The following is a 15,590-nucleotide window of genomic DNA, read 5'->3' as shown; positions in this document are numbered from 1 at the left end:
GGCGTGGTGACCGTGCCGGCCGCGCGCGCGGGGAATCCGGGGCGCGCCGCGCGGGAGAAGCGCGCAGCCCGCAGCTCCCGGAGCGGCCCCGGGGCCCGGAGTTGACGCGGGGCGGGGCCTGGGCTCGGCGCAGCGCCCGCCACATCCGTCCCCGCCCGGTTCTGAGTCAACAGGCGGACCCGAGGACCCGGAAGCCGCGGCGGTGCGGGGCGAGCCCGAGCGGCGGGGCCCGCGCCCATCTCGGGCGGTCATGCGCCTGCGCGGCTTCGCGCTGGAGCTGGCGCGGGGCCCGGGAGCGGCGTTCCGCGGCGGGGAGCGGCTCCGCGGCCGCGTGCTGCTGGACGCCGCGGCGCCGCTGCGCGTGCGCGCGCTCGTGGTGGCGGCGCGCGGCGGGGCGGCCGCGCGCTGGCTGGACGGCCGCAGCGTCGGGGTCCACGCCGTGTCCAGCGACTTCGCGGCCGCCGAGACCTACCTGCGACGGCGACAGACGCTGCTGCGTGGTGAGGACGCGGGAACCCGTCCCCGGGCGCCCACGCTGCGGACTCGGGGCGTCCCCGCGACGGACCTCACAACCCCGCACTTCCTTTATCGGGGCGTGGGTCGGTGCTGCCCCGGGCTGCGTCCCCTCGTGTCCGCAGCGGCGCGAGGACGGGTGTGGTGTGCGTGGCGGTGCGGGGACCTCGGGGCTCCTCACCCGGTTGCGGCGTCCCCGGCGCAACGCATCCGGCCGCCGGCAGAGGGCGCCGGGCCCCCGCGGAGCCGCCGCGGCACCAGCCGCTCCCCGCCGAGTTCTTTGGGGCGCCTGGTCGTTCGGAGTAGAGGTGTCGGGCTGGGGGTTCTCGGCGATCAGAGTCCTAGGCTGCTTTTCTCCCGTCTCTCCAGAAAGGGAAACTGAGGCACACCGCCCTTCCAAGGTGCCGGGAGTCCCGACCGCTCCTCTCCCAGCTTGGGCGAGCCGTCAGGTCGGTCAGCGGAGGCCGCTCCGTTGATGACCTCAGGCTCCGGCCGGTGGCTTCGGGTCTCAGTTTCTCCTCTTTGCGCGCGGGGTCCGGGCTCCGGCGCGGCCAGGGCCCCCGCAGTTTTGTTGTTTGGCTGCACGCCTTTGCGAGACCACGCCCCCTCCGCGCTATTGGTCCAACCGCTTCCCGGAGGCGGGTCTCTGGTGCGTGCCACGCCCCCGACCTGTCATATAAACGCGGCCCGGCGGCGTTCCCGGGAATTTCCAGCCGCGCCTCCGCCGCACTGCACGGGCGCTGGGCGAGCTCGTCTCCGCCGCTCACGGGTTCGAGGCCAGGGTGGGCGTGCCATGCTGTTCGACAAGGTGAAGGCGTTCGTGGTACAGCTGGACGGCGCGATGGCGGGCGCCGAGCCCGTGTTCCGCGGCGGCCAGGTGGTGGCGGGCCGCGTGCTGCTGGAGGTGGTGGGCGCGGCGCGCGTGGCCGCCCTGGCGCTGCGGGCGCGGGGTCGCGTGCACGCGCACTGGACCGAGTCCCGCAGCGCGGGCTCGAGCACCGCGTACACGCACAGCTACAGCGAGCGGGTGGAGCTTGTGGGCCACCGCGCCACGCTGCTGGCGCCAGGTACCGGGGGTCCCCGGCGTGGGGCGCCCCGCCCGCCGGCCCCGCGCCCGCGCTGAGCTGCTCCTCTGCCCCTAGACACCGGGGAGACCACGACGCTGCCCGCGGGCCGCCACGAATTCCCGTTTAGCTTCCAACTGCCAGTGTGAGTCTGGGGGCGGGGCCACAGGGAGCGGGGGTCACAGGGGGCGTGGTGGACGCGGGGTCCTCCGCGGGCAGGGCGGGGCCACAGGGGCGTGGTTGGTGCGGGTCCGCCGCGGGTGGGGCGGGGCCTCGGCGGGGCGGGGCCAGCGCGCCTTGGCTGAGCCCCGCCCCCGCCCGCCCCGCCCCAGCGCCCTGGTCACCTCGTTCGAGGGGAAGCACGGCAGCGTCCGCTACTGCGTCAAGGCCACGCTGCGCCGGCCCTGGGCGCCCGCGCGCCGCGCCCGCCGCGCCTTCACGGTCATCCAGCCGGTAGACATCAACTCACCCGCGCTGCTGGTGAGCCGGGCGCGGGCCGGGGCGCGGGGCAGGGCGCGCGGGCCGGGCCGGGCGGAGGTCCTCACGTGCTGGGTGCGGGCGCTGTCCCCCCAGGCCCCGCAGGCGGGCGTTCGTGAGAAGATGGCCCGGCCCTGGTGCGGCCCGCGCGGCCTGGTCTCGCTGGCAGCCAAGATCGAGCGCAAGGGCTTCACGCCAGGTACAGCGCGGGGCGCGGGGCGCGGGGCGGGACGCCGGGAGGGACACTGAAGCCGCGTCCCCCGCACAGGAGAGGTCATCCCCATCGAGGCCGAAGTGGACAACGCGTGCGCCCGGCCCGTGCGGCCCCGCGCCGCCCTGGTGCAGACGCAGACGTTCCTGGCCCGTGGCGCGCGCAAGGAGAAGCGCACGGTGCTGGCGAGCGGCGCGGGCACGCTGGTGGGGCCGGGGCGGCGGGCGCGGTGGCGGGGCCCCGCGCTGCGCATCCCGCCCGTGGCGCCGTCCATCCTGCAGTGCCGCGTGCTGCAGGTCTCCTACTCGCTCAAGGTGCGGAGGGGGCGCGGGATGGGGGGCCCGGGAGGGCCCGTGGGGTGGGGGTGAAGCCGTGCAGGCGCCCATCCTTCCTCTCTCTAACACCCCCCCAGGTCTGCGTGGACATCCCCGGCACGTCCAAGCTGCTGCTGGAGTTACCCCTGGTCATCGGCACGGTCCCCCTCCATCCCTTCGGCAGCCGCTGTTCCAGCGTGGGCAGCCAGGCCAGCTTCCTGCTCGACTGGGTGCCGGGCGCCCTGCTGGGGCCGCTGGAGGGTGAGGCGCCTGGGGGGTCCCCAGGCCCGGGCTGTGAGTGGCTCCCGTCGGGATCCCCGGCCGGGCGGAGCCTCAGGTAGGAGGGTTGCAGCCTAAGGCCCATCTGGGCAAAAACTTGAAGCCGTCCCAGAGGAACACCTAAAGGAAGCGAATGTGTGGTTCAAGTGGTAGAGCAGTCGTCTGGCACAACGAAAGCCCTGTGCTCAAACCCCAGTGCTGCCTCATTTAAAATGACGGGGTCCCCCCCCGCGGGGCTGGACACCCCCTCACCCGGCTGCCGCTTGCAGCTCCTCCTGCCTATGCCGACGTGGTGACGGAGGAGGTGGCGACGGCGCCCAGCCCCTTCCCGCTGCCCCCGGACCCGGGCCTGGGCCTGGACGGCCCCTACCTGGCCTACGTGCAGGAGTTCCGCCTCCGCCCGCCGCCGCTCTACTCGGAGGTGAGCTGCGGTGGGAGGGCCGGGGCCGGGCGCAGGGCGGGCGGGGGCTGCGGGGGGCTGACCGGCGTCCCTTTCAGGAAGACCCGAACCCACTCTCGGAGGCCACCAGCGGGCACTGCAGGACCTGCTGAGCGGCCAGTAGCGGCCCCAGGGCGAGGTTGCAGCGGCGGCCAGCGCCACGCCCAGCGCAGCCGGGCGGCTCAGCACGGCCGCCTGGATTCTTGGTGGCAAGTCAGCGCCCAGGAGAGTCGACGGGCGTTTGCTTCCTGTGCCCGCCCCTGGGCAGTGTGGGCTCCCCAGGGAGGACAAAGCCGGTGTGGACACTTGGGGCTTCTTGGGGGGAAGGGCATTTTACCTGAGGCTTTGACATGGAGGCGGAGGAGGTGGGGCATCCCCACGGCGTCTGCCCTGCTCAGGGGCACCGGCTCCACCCCGGGGTGGCCTTGAGGAATGAGGGCCACAGGTCCTGCCAGTGGGGACTTCTGACACCAGAGCCCCGGGGTAGTGCAGGGCCAGAGCCTGAGCGCCCAGCGAGCTTCTTCCAGAAGCCAGGTCCTGGGTGGACTGAGAATTTCAAGTTGGATTGGCACGTGGGGGCCGGGGCAGGAGGGGGGGGACGTCCACCCGTGGGGGGACTTCCACGGTGGGGGGGACTTCCACGGTGGGGGGGGCGCGTGTGCCACGGGCACGGAGCCGAGAAGAGAGGCCAAGGGCGGGACAGGAGCTGGGGTCAAGGCTGGGCAGCGGAGGGGTCCCAGGAAGGGCCCTGCACAGAGTTTGGGGACCATCATTTTTATTGACTTAAACTTCACATAAAAAAGCAACTCTTTCAAAGCATCTGTAGCATTTGCATTTCATAATGCATCACAGCCTTTTCTGGAACATTCCATCTCCTCAGTGTTGGCTCTTCGTCCCCTCCCAGACCCAGCAAGATGCTGATAGGCTTCCTGCCCCCGGTTTTCTGCCCCCCCCCCCGATGGCTCGCAGGGCCGTTGGCTTGGCCGTCACCGGTGTCCCAGGTTCAGGGGTCACCCATGAGGCACCGGCGTCTTTTTTCCGTGGCCAGGTGACACGTGGTTGTCATGGACGATCTCCTTTCTTTGGTCTCGGCTTCTCCTGTGGCCACCCAGCTTCTAGGCGGCACGTGAGGAAAGCCCTGCCCAGCTCCGCCTTTGGGCCGGGCCGGCCGGGACCCCGTGCCACAGACAGCGCTGCGTGTAGAGACGGGGTCCAGGCGGCGGCTCGGCCCCGCTGAGAGGTCGCGGCCCCCGACCTCCAGGGTCCAGCTGCATCTCCGGTCTGCCGAGAGGTCACCGTCCCCAGCGGTCACGCTGGGACCTGGCTGGCCTCGGTCTCAGGTCCCAGGGGGACGACATGCCGGGTCCCAGGCCCCCCACCTTGTGTCCTGTGGAGCCGCTCTCGCCCTGGTGCTCCTGGTTGGGGCTCAGAGCTCTGGCGGCCGGGCCTCAGTTTCCCCAGCAGTGCTGCCCTGGTGGTGACCTGGCAGCCAGGGGGCCTCCATTGGGGTGGACGAGACCCAGGGCAGCCTCGACCCCAGGCAGGACAGCTGTGCCGGCCCCACCCGCGGGGAGGGGGACGCGGCACTGCAAACCGGTCTCCAGAGAAGCCCCTGCGCGGGGTGCCCGAGATCTGGGCCCTGCAGACCCAGGGCCGGAGCAGGCCGGCGGCAGAGTGCAGCCTCAGCCCGCTGTCCCGCCAGCCTGTGCCGCCCCTCAGCAAGGGTGCAGCAGGCTGGGTGCGCTCCGGCTCCCTCCCGCTGGCCAGCGGCCACGGCCCGGCGCCCTCGCCACTGCCAGGCACATTGTGTCCCTTTGGCTGGCGGGCACGTCCCCGGCCAGCTCTGGTGACGGGGATACTGTCCCGGGCACACTCCCCCCTCCATGGCCTCCCCCCACGCCTGGCTTGGACCGCACCCCGGCATCCTCCGGGCTGTCCAAGGAGCACAGGCCCTTTGCACCTGCTCTCAGGCCCCAGCTTCCCCTAGGTCTCCCGGCCACATATGCAGGTCCTGCTGGCCGCTCCCCTGCTGCGGCCGTTCCTCAGGGTGACTCTGTGTGTGTGTGAGACAGAGACAGAGACAGAGAGACAGAGAGAGAGACAGAAAGGGAGAGAGAGAGACAGAGAGAGACAGAGACAGAGAGACAGAGAGACAGAGACAGAGAGACAGACAAGAGACAGAGAGAGACAGAGACAGAGAGACAGACAGAGAGACAGAGACAGAGACAGCCAGGCCTCGGCGCTGGGGCTGCGGGCGGGGTTAGACCGGTGGGGGGGCGGCGGCACCGGGCCTGGGGGCCCCGGAACGGGAGGGGAAGCCGAGGCCGCCCGCATCCCGCACCCGCAGGGTCGCCCACCTCCGCCCGCCGCCCTGTTTTGGTTTCGGCGGGATGGAGCCGGCCGGGCCGGGTTCCTGTCGGGCAGGTCGGTCGGCCGGGGCCGGGCGCGGGCAGAGGTGGGGAGCCCTGCCCTGCCCCCGCCCCGTCCCCCGCGAACCACGCAAGGAGGGAGCCGAGGCAGGCGTGGCCGGGGCCGCCAGGGCCCGAGGCCGAGGTCGGAAGGGCCCGGGGGCTGAAAGGGGCCTCGCGGAGGGAGGCGGCGGCGGGACCCGGGGCCCAGGCCGCTTCCGCTTCGGGGCGGGGCTGCTGTCCGCCCCGCGCCCCCGCCCCTGCCCGGAGCCCCGGCCCTGGGCGCGGCTGCCCCCTGCCGGCCGGGGCGGGGCCTTGCGGCGGGGCGGGGCCGGGGGCGGAGCCCCGGGGCCTTGGCCCACCCCCTCCCTCCTGGCTTTATGGTTCAGAGCCGACCCGGCCCAGAACGCTGCGAGCAAACCGGCACAAGAGCGAGTGAATGCACAAATGTGAATGAATGAACGTCCATGACGGGAGAGTGAACCGACGCACTGACGCTGAAACCGCAGGGCAGGACCCGGGGCTGTCATCCCGGCGATCCGGAGGCTGAGCTCTGAGGATCGCGGTTCAAAGCCAGCCCGGGCAGGAAGGTCCGTGGAAAGAATAAGCCACCAGAAAACCGGAGGTGGCGCTGCGGTAGAGCGCGCGCCCGGAGCGGAGGGACATCGCCCAGGCCCAGAGTTCAAGACCCAGGGCCAGCGCACGGGCCCGCGCACACAGACACACACTCGCGCACTCACAGAGTGAAAGAACGCATGGACAAAGCGTGAGCCAATGAACGAATGAATGCATGAACGGGTGGACGGTGTGTACTGACTGGCGGACGGGGCCACCGGCGCCGCGGGTCAGCCCGCCCGCCGCCCCGCCCCGGGGCCACCCGCGCAGGCCCCGCCCCTCCCTGGAGGACGCCAAGGCCCCGCCCCCGACCCGAAATGGGCCAATCACGGGGCTTGCCCCGCCCCCTGCAGGCCGGTCCGGCTGGGGAACCGCCGTCGCCCGCGGTTTCCAGGGTTCCCGTCTCCGGAAGGAAGTGTGGCAACGGCTCGCAGGTAACGGGGGACGCGGCGGGCGGGGCCGCCGGGCTCCACCGCGCGTGCGGCCGTGGGCAGCCCCGCACGCGCCACCGGGCCCGACGCCCCAGCGGTCAGGGCCCCGCCCCGGGGCCCGAGGCGGACGGTGCCCGCCCGTCCTCCGCCGTCCGGGGCGGCCCAGGGCCGGCACCGTCGCGGGCGCCCTGCCGTCGGTCCGCGAGGAGCAGCGGGAGCCCGGCCACGCGGGCGGAGACCCGGGCCTCTGAGGCGCCCGTTCCCTCCGGAGCTTCGGGCGCGTCCGCCTCATCCCAGGCCATCACCACCAGCGTCTCCGCCGGGTGCGCCTCCTCCGGGAGGCCGCCGGGGTCGGCCCAGGGCCAGGCCTGGAAGGGAGCGTGGGCGTGGCCTCGGGGGGCCAATCAGAGCGCTCCTCCAATCCCCACCCCGCCCGGGCAGAGCACGCGGCCAGTCAGCGGCGGCCCCGAGACTCTGCTTTCCGCGGGAGGCCCCGCCCACAGGGCGGAAAGCCGCACCCAGAGAGGCAGATTCCCGACCCCTGGAGCTGGGATCTTTACCTGCTTCCCTTGGCTGCCGGGGAACTCCACGGCGGTGCTGGCGTAGGGGGTGGGCAGCGGCGGGCACAGGTGCCACAGCGCCCTGGGCACGAGGCAGGCGGGCGGGCCGTGGGTAGGTTACCAGGGGTGTGGGCTCCAGCCCCCGTCGCCCCTCGGGGCCGCGCTGGGGAGACCCCGTTATTCCCGCCTTGGCCGGGACAGTTTGGGCGTTACCTGCTCAGGCCCAGGTAGCCGAGGGCGCCCAGGAGGAGGATGCCCACGAAGCTGCCCAGAGACGCCAGGACGATGGACGCGTGGGGGGTCTCGGGCTCTGGGGGGGAGGGCCGGGCCGGTGTGGGGGCGGTGATCCTCAGCACCTCGGCGTCGGGCCCGGGGGGACCGGCGGTTTGCCTGGCTCCTGGAAGGAGGGCGCTTGTGGGGTGGGTTTTGAAGGGTGACTAGGAGTGCGACAAGGGAGTGCGCTGAGCCAGGGTGGGCGAGGGATCCGGGGCGGCGCTGGCCGGTCCGGGTGTCCTCTGGGGGCGCGGGGCGCGGCGGGACTCACCGAGGCGGAAGCGCTGGGGCGGGCTCCAGGCGCCCCGCATCCAGGCCGAGTCCGCGCGCACCTGCACGGTGTACAGCGCGCCCGCCCGCAGGCCGTGGAGGGTGACGCGGGTCTCGGGGGGCTTCACTTGCAGCTCTGTGGGGAGCGCAGCCGTGAGCTCCAGGCGCGGGTCCCCCCCCACGCCCCACCGGGACTCCCCCCGCGCGCCCCGCACCTGTTGCGCTCCCCGCGTCGTCCCCGCAGTGCACCACGTAGCGGAGCAGGGCTCCGGGGCAGTCCGCGAGCGTGGAGTTCGTCCAGGACACGGCTGGCGCCGCGCCGTCCAGGCCGCTCACCCGCACTTGCCGCGGGGCCCCCGCCGCCAGGTCTGCGGGAGGGCGGGGCGCGGTGAGCGGGGTCCCGCAGCCCGGGGCGGGCGGGGCGCGCGGGCGGGGCGCGCGGGGCGGGCGGGGCGGGGCGGGGCGCGCGGGGCGGGCGGGCGCGCGGGGCGGGGCGGGGCGGGCGGGCGCGCGGGGCGGGCGGGCGCGCGGGGCGGGCGGGCGCGCGGGGCGGGGCGGGGCGGGGCGGGCGGGCGCGCGGGGCGGGGCGGGCGGGCGCGCGGGGCGGGGCGGGCGGGCGCGCGGGGCGGGGCGGGGCGCGCGGGGCGGGCGGGGCGGGGCGCGCGGGGCGGGCGGGGCGGGGCGCGCGGGGCGCGCGGGGCGGGCGTCGCTCACGGTTGCCCCAGAAGAGGTAGCGGGACGCCACCGAGGCCCAGGCGCTGGCGTTGTCCGGGCGCTCGGACGCGAAGACGGCGACGCGGTAGCACTGGGGCCCCGGCGGGGCCCAGCGGAGGCTCACTGCGGGACGGAGGCGGGCGCTGGGCGGGCGGGCGCCGCGCCCTCCCCCGGAAAACCCCTACGCGAGCCAGGAGCCCGCCCCGCCCCTCCCGCGCAGGCCGCGCCCGCCGTACCCACGCCCGCCGGGCCGCCGTCCAGCGGGGCCGTCAGCTCGCAGTGCGCGGGGGCCCCCGCCGGCCCGGCCCGCGCGTGCGGCCGCCACTCCAGGCAGTAGGTGGTGCCCGGGGCCCGCGCCGGCCACCGCAGGGCGGCGTCCCCGGCGCCCGCGCCCGCGGTCAGCTCCAAGCGCCCTGCGGGGTCCCGGGCCGGGAGCGCCCACTTCTGGGGGGGTCCCGCGCCGAAGCGGCTGCGGGAGAAGACGTCCAGGTCGTAGGCGGCCCCCGAGAGGCGCAGGCCCCGCGCCAGGCGCTCCTCGCTCGCGGGCTGCGGCCGGCACCCGCAGGACCGCATGCGCACACGCACCCAGTGCGAGACCCGCGCTCCCGATGCGACGTCCCGGCAGCCCTCGGGCTGCTCGGGCTCAGGCGGCTGCGGGGAGAGTGGAGACGGCCCGGGTCAGCTGGGGCCAGGCGCCATGGGACGGGCGGTGTCCGCCCGGGCCGAGTTCAAGCCCCGGGGCTGCCCAAGGGCACGGCAAGGTCTAGACAGGGTCCCGCAGGCCCCGGCTCCGCCCTCACGGCCCCGGCCCCGCCCTCACGGCCCCGGCCCCGCCCTCACGGCCCCGCCCTCACGGCCCCGCCCCGCCTCCCCGGCCCCAGCCCCGCCCTCACAGCCCCGGCCCCGCCCTCACGGCCCCGGCCCCGCCCTCACAGCCCCGGCCCCGCCTCCCCGGCCCCGCCCTCAGCCCCGGCCCCACCCTCACCGTCCCCCGGCCCCGCCCCCACAGCCCCGGCCCCGCCCCCCGGCCCCAGCCCCGCCCTCACGGCCCCGGCCCCGCCTCCCCGGCCCCGCCCTCACAGCCCCGGCCCCGCCTCCCCGGCCCCGGCCCCGCCCTCACAGCCCCGGCCCCGCCGCCCCCTGCGGGTCCCCACTTTCCTTCCACACCCCCAGTCTCCGCCGTGCGGACCCCAGGCCCCGCTTCACCTGCTCCCGCACTGACACCAAGCGAGTCCCATCGAGGCCCAGCGGCTCTGCCACAAAGCTCACGTCGGGGGCCCGCAGGTCGCCTGTGGAGAAGCGCGGCTGTGCCACCTCGCCGGGCCACCGGGGCTAGGCGGCCTCGGTTCACCCTCCCTGGATTCCGCCCCCTCCGGTCTCCCGCGCCGGGCCGCGCGGCCTCTCACCGCGGGGCACGCACACCGGGCCGCTCCAGCTGCTCCACGGGCCTCCCGCGGCCCCCGACCGCTCCAGGCGCCGCCGCCGAACCTGGATCTCCTGGGCCGCGTCCGGCAGCAGAGGGCATGGGCAGGATTCTGGGGAGACGCGGGGGAACCCCGTTCCTGGGCCGCCCGGCTACCGACCCCCATCCACGCGAGGCGCCTGCGCCCTGAGGCTCACCTGGGCCGGCCTCGTCCTGAGGGCCGCAGTCAGCCTGCAACGTGCGTGGGTCAGGCGGGACTGAGAGCGGCCCGCCCCGCCCCGCCCCTCGCTCCTGCCCCGCCCCTCTGCCCCGCCTGGCACTCTGGTTGGCCTGCCTAGCCCAATTCGGCTCTCAGGGGCGGGGCCTGACAAGGTGGGCGGAGAAGGCTGGCTGGGGTGGAGCCGGCATTGAGGTGGGCGGGGCCGGCGGGGCGGAGCCGGCATTGGGGCGGGGCTGGTAGTGGGCGGGGCCGGGGCGGAGCCGGCATTGGGGCGGGGCTGGTAGTGGGCGGGGCCGGGGCGGAGCCCTGGGCCGCCGGGCCTCGGTACCACCGGGTCCGGACTCACCTGTTGCCAGTCGCCACGGGGCGTCCGGCGCCGGAGCTGCGCCTGGACCGCGTCTGCCTCGACCTGGGCCTCCCACTCCAGCCTCAGCGTCTGCCCGGTGCGGCTCACCGCGATGGCCTCTCTGTCGGGCGGGTCGTACCTCACTGCAAGCAGAGGGCCGGCATCTGGGAGGCCCGCGCCCTCCCCGCCGGGCCGGTCGGGTCTGGAAATCCTTTCCTAAAGTGGAGCCCGGCCGGGCCGACCGGACGGCGGTCCGCGTCCCGTGTGGACGGCTGGGGCCCCGTCCGGGCTCGGCCCCGTGTGGCCTGCGGGGAGACCCTCCCGCCCCCCACGCCCCCCTCCGGCATCCTTGTCCCGCCCTCTCGGGGCGAGTTTGGCGCCTGTCCCCACGAGTGCGGCCCCCCCACTCCGATCCCGCCCCCTTGCCCGCCCTACCCCTCCCCTGCAGCCCGCCCTCCCCCTGCACGCCCCGCCCCACCCCTCCCCTGCAGCCCGCCCTCCCCTGCACACAGGCCCCACCCCCTGCACACCCCGCCCCACCCCTCCCCTGCAGCCCGCCCTCCCCTGCACGCCCCGCCCCACCCCTCCCCTGCAGCCCGCCCTCCCCTGCACACCCCGCCCCACCCCTCCCCTGCAGCCCGCCCTCCCCCTGCACGCCCCGCCCCACCCCTCCCCTGCAGCTCGCCCCCCCACCAGGAACCCCGGGCCGCAGGCCTCGCCGCCCGCCGCCGTCTGCGAGCTCACCCCAGCGGTAGAGCCGCAGCCGGAGCTCGGGCGACCTCGCCGTCCGGTTCCCCACCCGTGACTCCACCCAGAGCGAGACGCTGGACAGCACGGACACGCCGTCCTGCTCCGAGAACTGCACCCGCGTGGCCCCGGCGGCCGCCTCGAAGTAGCAGCAGCACCGGCTGCCGCACGCGTCGTGCATGCTGCGGGGGGCGGGGGGACTGAGCCCGGGGTCCCCCGCCAGGGACGGCGGACCCCAGACTCGGGGACAGTGCCCAGGACACCCGAGAGGGACCAGCACCGGCCTCCCTGGGGCAGGATGCAGAAGGATGGCGGGTGGATGGGGGATGGATGGGTGGGTGGGTGGGGGATGGATGTGTGGGTGGGGGATGGATGGATGGATGGGCAGGGGGGGATGGATGGGTGGGGGATGGGTAGGGGGATGGATGGGTAGGTGGGGGATGGATGGGTGGGTAGGGGATGGATGGATGGGGGATGGGTGGGTGGGGGATGGATGGGGGATGGATGGATGGATGGGCAGGGGGGGATGGATGGGTGGGGGATGGGTAGGGGGGATGGATGGGTAGGTGGGGGATGGATGGGTGGGGGATGGGTAGGGGGATGGATGTGTGGGTGGGGGATGGATGTGTGGGTGGGGGATGGATGTGTGGGTGGGGGATGGATGGGTAGGTGGGGGATGGATGGGTAGGTGGGGGATGGATGGGTGGGTAGGGGATGGATGGATGGGGGATGGGCAGGGGGGGATGGATGGGGGATGGATGGATGGATGGGCAGGGGGGGATGGATGGGTAGGTGGGGGATGGATGGGTGGGTGGGGGATGGATGGGTGGGTGGGGGATGGATGTGTGGGCAGGCGCTAGTCAGAGGAACTGGGATGGGGTGGGGTCGGGGGGCTGGCAGGACTTCCTCTGGCTTTTGCTCCCGCCCAGAGCCAGGCTCCCCGCGGCGGGCTGAGCACTCACCAGCACCTCAGGAAGTGGCGGAGCTGGGCCGTGGGCCCCTCATAACGCCAGGAGCACTGGTAGCCGTGGCCGGGTGTGCGGTAGCAGCTCAGGTCCGTGGGGCCCCAGTCAGAGTCTGCAGAGAGCCCTGGGGGCGGCGGGAGGCGGGAGAGGCCACCTGCGGCCCCAGGGCCTGGGCACTGCCGCGCCCGCGCCCACCCCGTCCCCGCGTCCCGGAGCGCGGAGGAGCCGGACTAGCCAGAACACAGACCGAGGGGGAAGGCGCCTGCCTCCCGCCCAGGCACTTCCTGGCGCCAAAAGAGGAGACGAATGTTCTAGGCCTCGGGCCCAGCATGGGCAGTGTGTGCACGCCTCGGGCCTGGGCTTGAGCCCCAAAGAGCCGTGGGAAGCCCGGGCCTCCACCGGCGGGGACAGCGGGCGCGGGGCCCTGGGCCGGCGGGGGGGGGGGTCGGGGAGGGCCGCACCTGGGTTAGGGGCCGCGGAGGGCGGAGGAAGCTCCTGGAAGCAGCACCCTCGGTCGGGGCAGGAGGCTGCGGGGTGACGGGAGATGGCGATCGGCAGGTGTGCGGGCGAGGGGACGCCATGGCCCGCCCCTCTCAGCCTCAGCCCTGTGTCTGCCCACGTCCACCTGACCTCCATTGCCCCCCCCCACCAGCACCAGCCCCGACCATTCCAAAGATGGGGTGGAGGTCTTACCGCCCTGCTGGGACAGCACAAGGAGGGAGAGCAGATGCAGGCCAGCCGCTGGCAGCCCCATTGGGCCCCTAAGGAATGTGGCAGACTCCTACACCACCCTCAAAGCCCCAGGCACCCCATCCCCTGTGTGGAGCACGCTGGAACTAAGCATGTCGTGACCCAGAAATCAAACAGAAAGAGAAACCCAGGAAGTTGGGGCGGGGCCTCACCTGGACCCCTGTCAGGCCGGGGCAGCCACCCAGAGCCTGCTCCTGCCCAGCCTCCAAAGGTAGCCAAGGTCCCTCTCCAGAGCTGTCCCCAGCGCTGGACACATGTCCTCAGGGACCTCTTTCCCTCTCTGGTCCTCGAACTCACCCCTGGAGCGGCCTGGGCCCCAGGGCACTGGGGACACGGAGACAGGGGACTGGAGCACCAGGCTGGGCTGCCAGGATGGATGCCTTCCAAGCAACGAAAAGCAGGGGCCAACATGGAATGATGGCGGTTCAAAGCCAGCCTGGGCCAGAAAGTCCATGAGACTCAGAGCTGCCAGCAGCAAGCAGGGCAGAGACCGGACGAGGCAGCTCAGCCTGGCATCCCGGCTACTCAGGAGGCTGAGATCTGAGGATTGCGGTTCAAAGCCAGCCTGGGCAGGAAAGGCTGTGAAACTCTGATCTCCAATAAACCACCAGAAAACCAGAAGTGGCGCTGTCGCTCAGGTGGTAGAGCGCAAGCCTTGAGCTGAAGAGCTGAGGGACAGCGCCGAGGCCCAGAGTTTAAGCCCTGCAATCGACCAAAGAAAGGAAAGCCAGAGCAGAGCTGTGGCTCAGGGGGTTGAGCACCAGCCTTGAGAGGAAAAAAAAAGCCTGGTCCCCAGTTCAAGCCCCAGGGGTGCATGGTGCAGCCCCCGGGAGGCGAGCACACGGGTCAGGGGAACTGAGGCTCAGCCCCTGGCACCGGCCCCTCCTCCCTGCAGCCGGGTCCCAGGCCAGCAGGCCGGCCGTGTCAGGCGACCAGAGGCCGTGAGGTCAACGGCCAGAGGACAAAGCGCCAGTGTCTGGGCCTGGCATGGCGTGGCTGGCAGTGCCGGGCACGGGGGTGGGAGGGAGGACTCCTCCTCCCCGTCCCTCCCCCACGCCCAAACACCACCACCTACCACACCTCACAAAGGGGGAAACTGAGGCAGGCCCAGCGCAGGCTGAGTGTGAAGAGCGAGGGGCAGCCCCTGCCGGGGCTCCCAGGCCTCAGTTTATCCCCCTGCAGAGCGCACTGCTATGTCTGCCCACCGCCGGGGCTGCAGGGCAGCACAGACAGACAGACAGAACTGCACCCAGGTGCCCGGGTCACACCGGAGCAGGCCCGGGCTGCCCCAGTTCCCAAGGCCCCGCAGGCTGGGGGCGGGCAGCAGGAAGGAACGGGGCCCAGGCCCGGAAGGAAGAGAGGAACCGCAGGGCGTCCACCCCTCCGCCTCTGCTCCTGGAGTGGAAGAACCTGAAGTTCAAGTGAGCCTGCTTCACTCCCCTAAGGGGCATCTGCAGAGGGTGTTGAAGGGTGGGTAGGAGTTCCTAAGGAAGACATCTGTGTGCTGGAAACACACTGGCAGGCAACATTCTGCCATAAAAACATGTTTCATGTGTATTTGTGTGTGTATGTGTCAGTGTCAGAGCTTGAACTTGGGGCCGCAGGCTGGCTTCGGTGGGCGCTCGACCACTGCGCCAGGTCCCCAGCCCAGGGCCTGAAGGCCGGGTTCGCAGCCTGGGGAGTCTGGGAGGAGGCGTGGTGACAGCCCTGGCTGCCCTCTTCTCTGTGCTGTGAGGGGTTCCGGGCCCCACGCGCCCTCCGGGCCGCTGCCCACTGCCTCCCTCAGACGCAGGCCCTGTGTGTGGAGTGACGGCTGCCTGCTGGGTGGCGTGTTGTCCAAGGAAAGCTGCTAGAGACCCCAGGGCCCGGCACCCACCCGTGTCTGCGTCAGGAAACCTCTTTTTCTCAAGATTCCAAACTCAAGTCCCAAGGCGGTGTTGATTCCTGCCGGGGAGAGAAGTGGGTGCAGCGGAAGTCGGCTCTGGTCGCGTTCTGGGCAGGACAGGCTCACCCAGCTCGCTAGAATTGTTTTTGTTTGTTGCTGTTTTTTTGGGTAGGTCGTGGGTCTTGAACCCAGGGCCTGGGCGCTGTCCCTGAGCTCTTTGGCTCAAGGCTGGCGCTCTACCACTTGAGCCACGGTGCCAGTGCCGCTTGCAGCTTTTCCTGGGTAGTTGATTGGAAATCAGAGCCTTAGGAGCGTTCCTGCTGGGCTGGCCTTGAACCACAATCCTCAAACCTCAGCCTCCTGGTCCGCCAGGACCGCAGGAGAGCGCCACCCCGCCAGCTCAGCTGGAATTTGAGCCCAGGAGCTCGGAGCCTGGCCACCGCCCAGATGGGGCGTCTACACAACGTGATTCACTGTTGGTTGAGATTCCAGTTTAGGGCCTCTGCTTTGGAACACAGCTTCTCAGCGATTTGAACAGAAGCAGCATATGGCCAGGAAAGTCCGCTTCTAGCACTTTCCCAAGAGAATAGCAATCGTGCGTCCCCAGGCACTCCGGGCTGGCCTTCAGACCCCCATCGAGCCCAGGACCTGCCCGGGGCGCCCAGGCCCCCCACCCTGCGAACATT

At 72.7% G+C, this 15,590-nt stretch overlaps 2 protein-coding genes and 1 long non-coding RNA gene across 6 annotated transcripts; 2 read left to right on the top strand and 1 right to left on the bottom strand.

Moving 5' to 3' along the window:
• The first annotated feature begins 163 nt into the window (after window positions 1-163).
• On the top strand, window positions 164-4,113 carry Arrdc2 (arrestin domain containing 2). Of its 2 annotated transcripts, none has more exons than XM_070008081.1 (8): window positions 164-500; window positions 1,656-1,722; window positions 1,910-2,057; window positions 2,151-2,253; window positions 2,323-2,579; window positions 2,678-2,840; window positions 3,128-3,279; window positions 3,357-4,113. In XM_070008081.1, exons 1-8 carry the CDS (start codon window positions 251-253, stop codon window positions 3,408-3,410), a joined length of 1,194 nt encoding a protein of 397 aa, XP_069864182.1. In that variant the 5' UTR covers window positions 164-250; the 3' UTR covers window positions 3,411-4,113. The 2 variants fall into 2 exon arrangements, with proteins under 2 accessions (XP_069864182.1, XP_069864183.1); XM_070008082.1 differs by lacking the exon at window positions 164-500 and adding an exon at window positions 667-1,580.
• A 781-nt stretch (window positions 4,114-4,894) lies between these two features.
• On the bottom strand, window positions 4,895-13,045 carry Il12rb1 (interleukin 12 receptor subunit beta 1). 3 transcript variants are annotated; one of them, XM_070008222.1, is made up of 16 exons: window positions 12,963-13,045; window positions 12,731-12,796; window positions 12,267-12,393; window positions 11,302-11,486; window positions 10,558-10,700; window positions 10,189-10,222; window positions 9,975-10,103; window positions 9,775-9,857; window positions 9,154-9,219; window positions 8,805-9,037; window positions 8,569-8,691; window positions 8,070-8,222; window positions 7,856-7,990; window positions 7,525-7,708; window positions 7,312-7,393; window positions 6,954-7,119 (listed from the first exon to the last, which is right to left on the bottom strand). In XM_070008222.1, the coding sequence occupies exons 1-16, from the start codon at window positions 13,021-13,023 to the stop codon at window positions 7,040-7,042; spliced, it is 1,884 nt and encodes a 627-aa protein (XP_069864323.1). In that variant the 5' UTR covers window positions 13,024-13,045; the 3' UTR covers window positions 6,954-7,039. The 3 variants fall into 3 exon arrangements, with proteins under 3 accessions (XP_069864321.1, XP_069864322.1, XP_069864323.1); XM_070008220.1 differs by having other exon boundaries at window positions 4,895-7,119; window positions 8,805-9,219; XM_070008221.1 differs by lacking the exons at window positions 10,189-10,222; window positions 11,302-11,486 and having other exon boundaries at window positions 4,895-7,119; window positions 8,805-9,219.
• Window positions 12,189-14,576, top strand: LOC138817682 (uncharacterized). Its single transcript, XR_011368910.1, has 2 exons — window positions 12,189-12,358; window positions 12,922-14,576. It is a non-coding gene; the product is annotated as an uncharacterized lncRNA (long non-coding RNA).
• Window positions 14,577-15,590: the final 1,014 nt, after the last annotated feature.

The sequence above is a fragment of the Dipodomys merriami genome, unplaced genomic scaffold (assembly GCF_024711535.1).
Source record: "Dipodomys merriami isolate MVZ:Mamm:240054 unplaced genomic scaffold, mDipMer1.0.p SCAF_70, whole genome shotgun sequence".
In the NCBI taxonomy this organism is placed as follows: Eukaryota; Metazoa; Chordata; class Mammalia; order Rodentia; family Heteromyidae; genus Dipodomys; species Dipodomys merriami.
The sequence above is the reverse complement of the archived record's forward strand: the minus strand, read 5'-3'. Positions and strand labels throughout refer to the sequence as shown.

Coding starts and splice junctions, on each gene's coding strand:
- Arrdc2 (XM_070008082.1), top strand. CDS start 989: ATGACCTCAGGCTCCGGCCGGTGGCTTCGGGTCTCAGTTTCTCCTCTT. Junction 2,841..3,127: donor CCTGCTGGGGCCGCTGGAGG/GTGAGGCGCCTG, acceptor TGCCGCTTGCAG/CTCCTCCTGCCTATGCCGAC. Junction 3,280..3,356: donor CGCCGCCGCTCTACTCGGAG/GTGAGCTGCGGT, acceptor CGTCCCTTTCAG/GAAGACCCGAACCCACTCTC.
- Il12rb1 (XM_070008220.1), bottom strand. CDS start 13,023: ATGGGGCTGCCAGCGGCTGGCCTGCATCTGCTCTCCCTCCTTGTGCTG. Junction 7,991..8,069: donor CGACGCGGGGAGCGCAACAG/GTGCGGGGCGCG, acceptor CGCTCCCCACAG/AGCTGCAAGTGAAGCCCCCC. Junction 7,394..7,524: donor GGCTACCTGGGCCTGAGCAG/GTAACGCCCAAA, acceptor CCTCGTGCCCAG/GGCGCTGTGGCACCTGTGCC.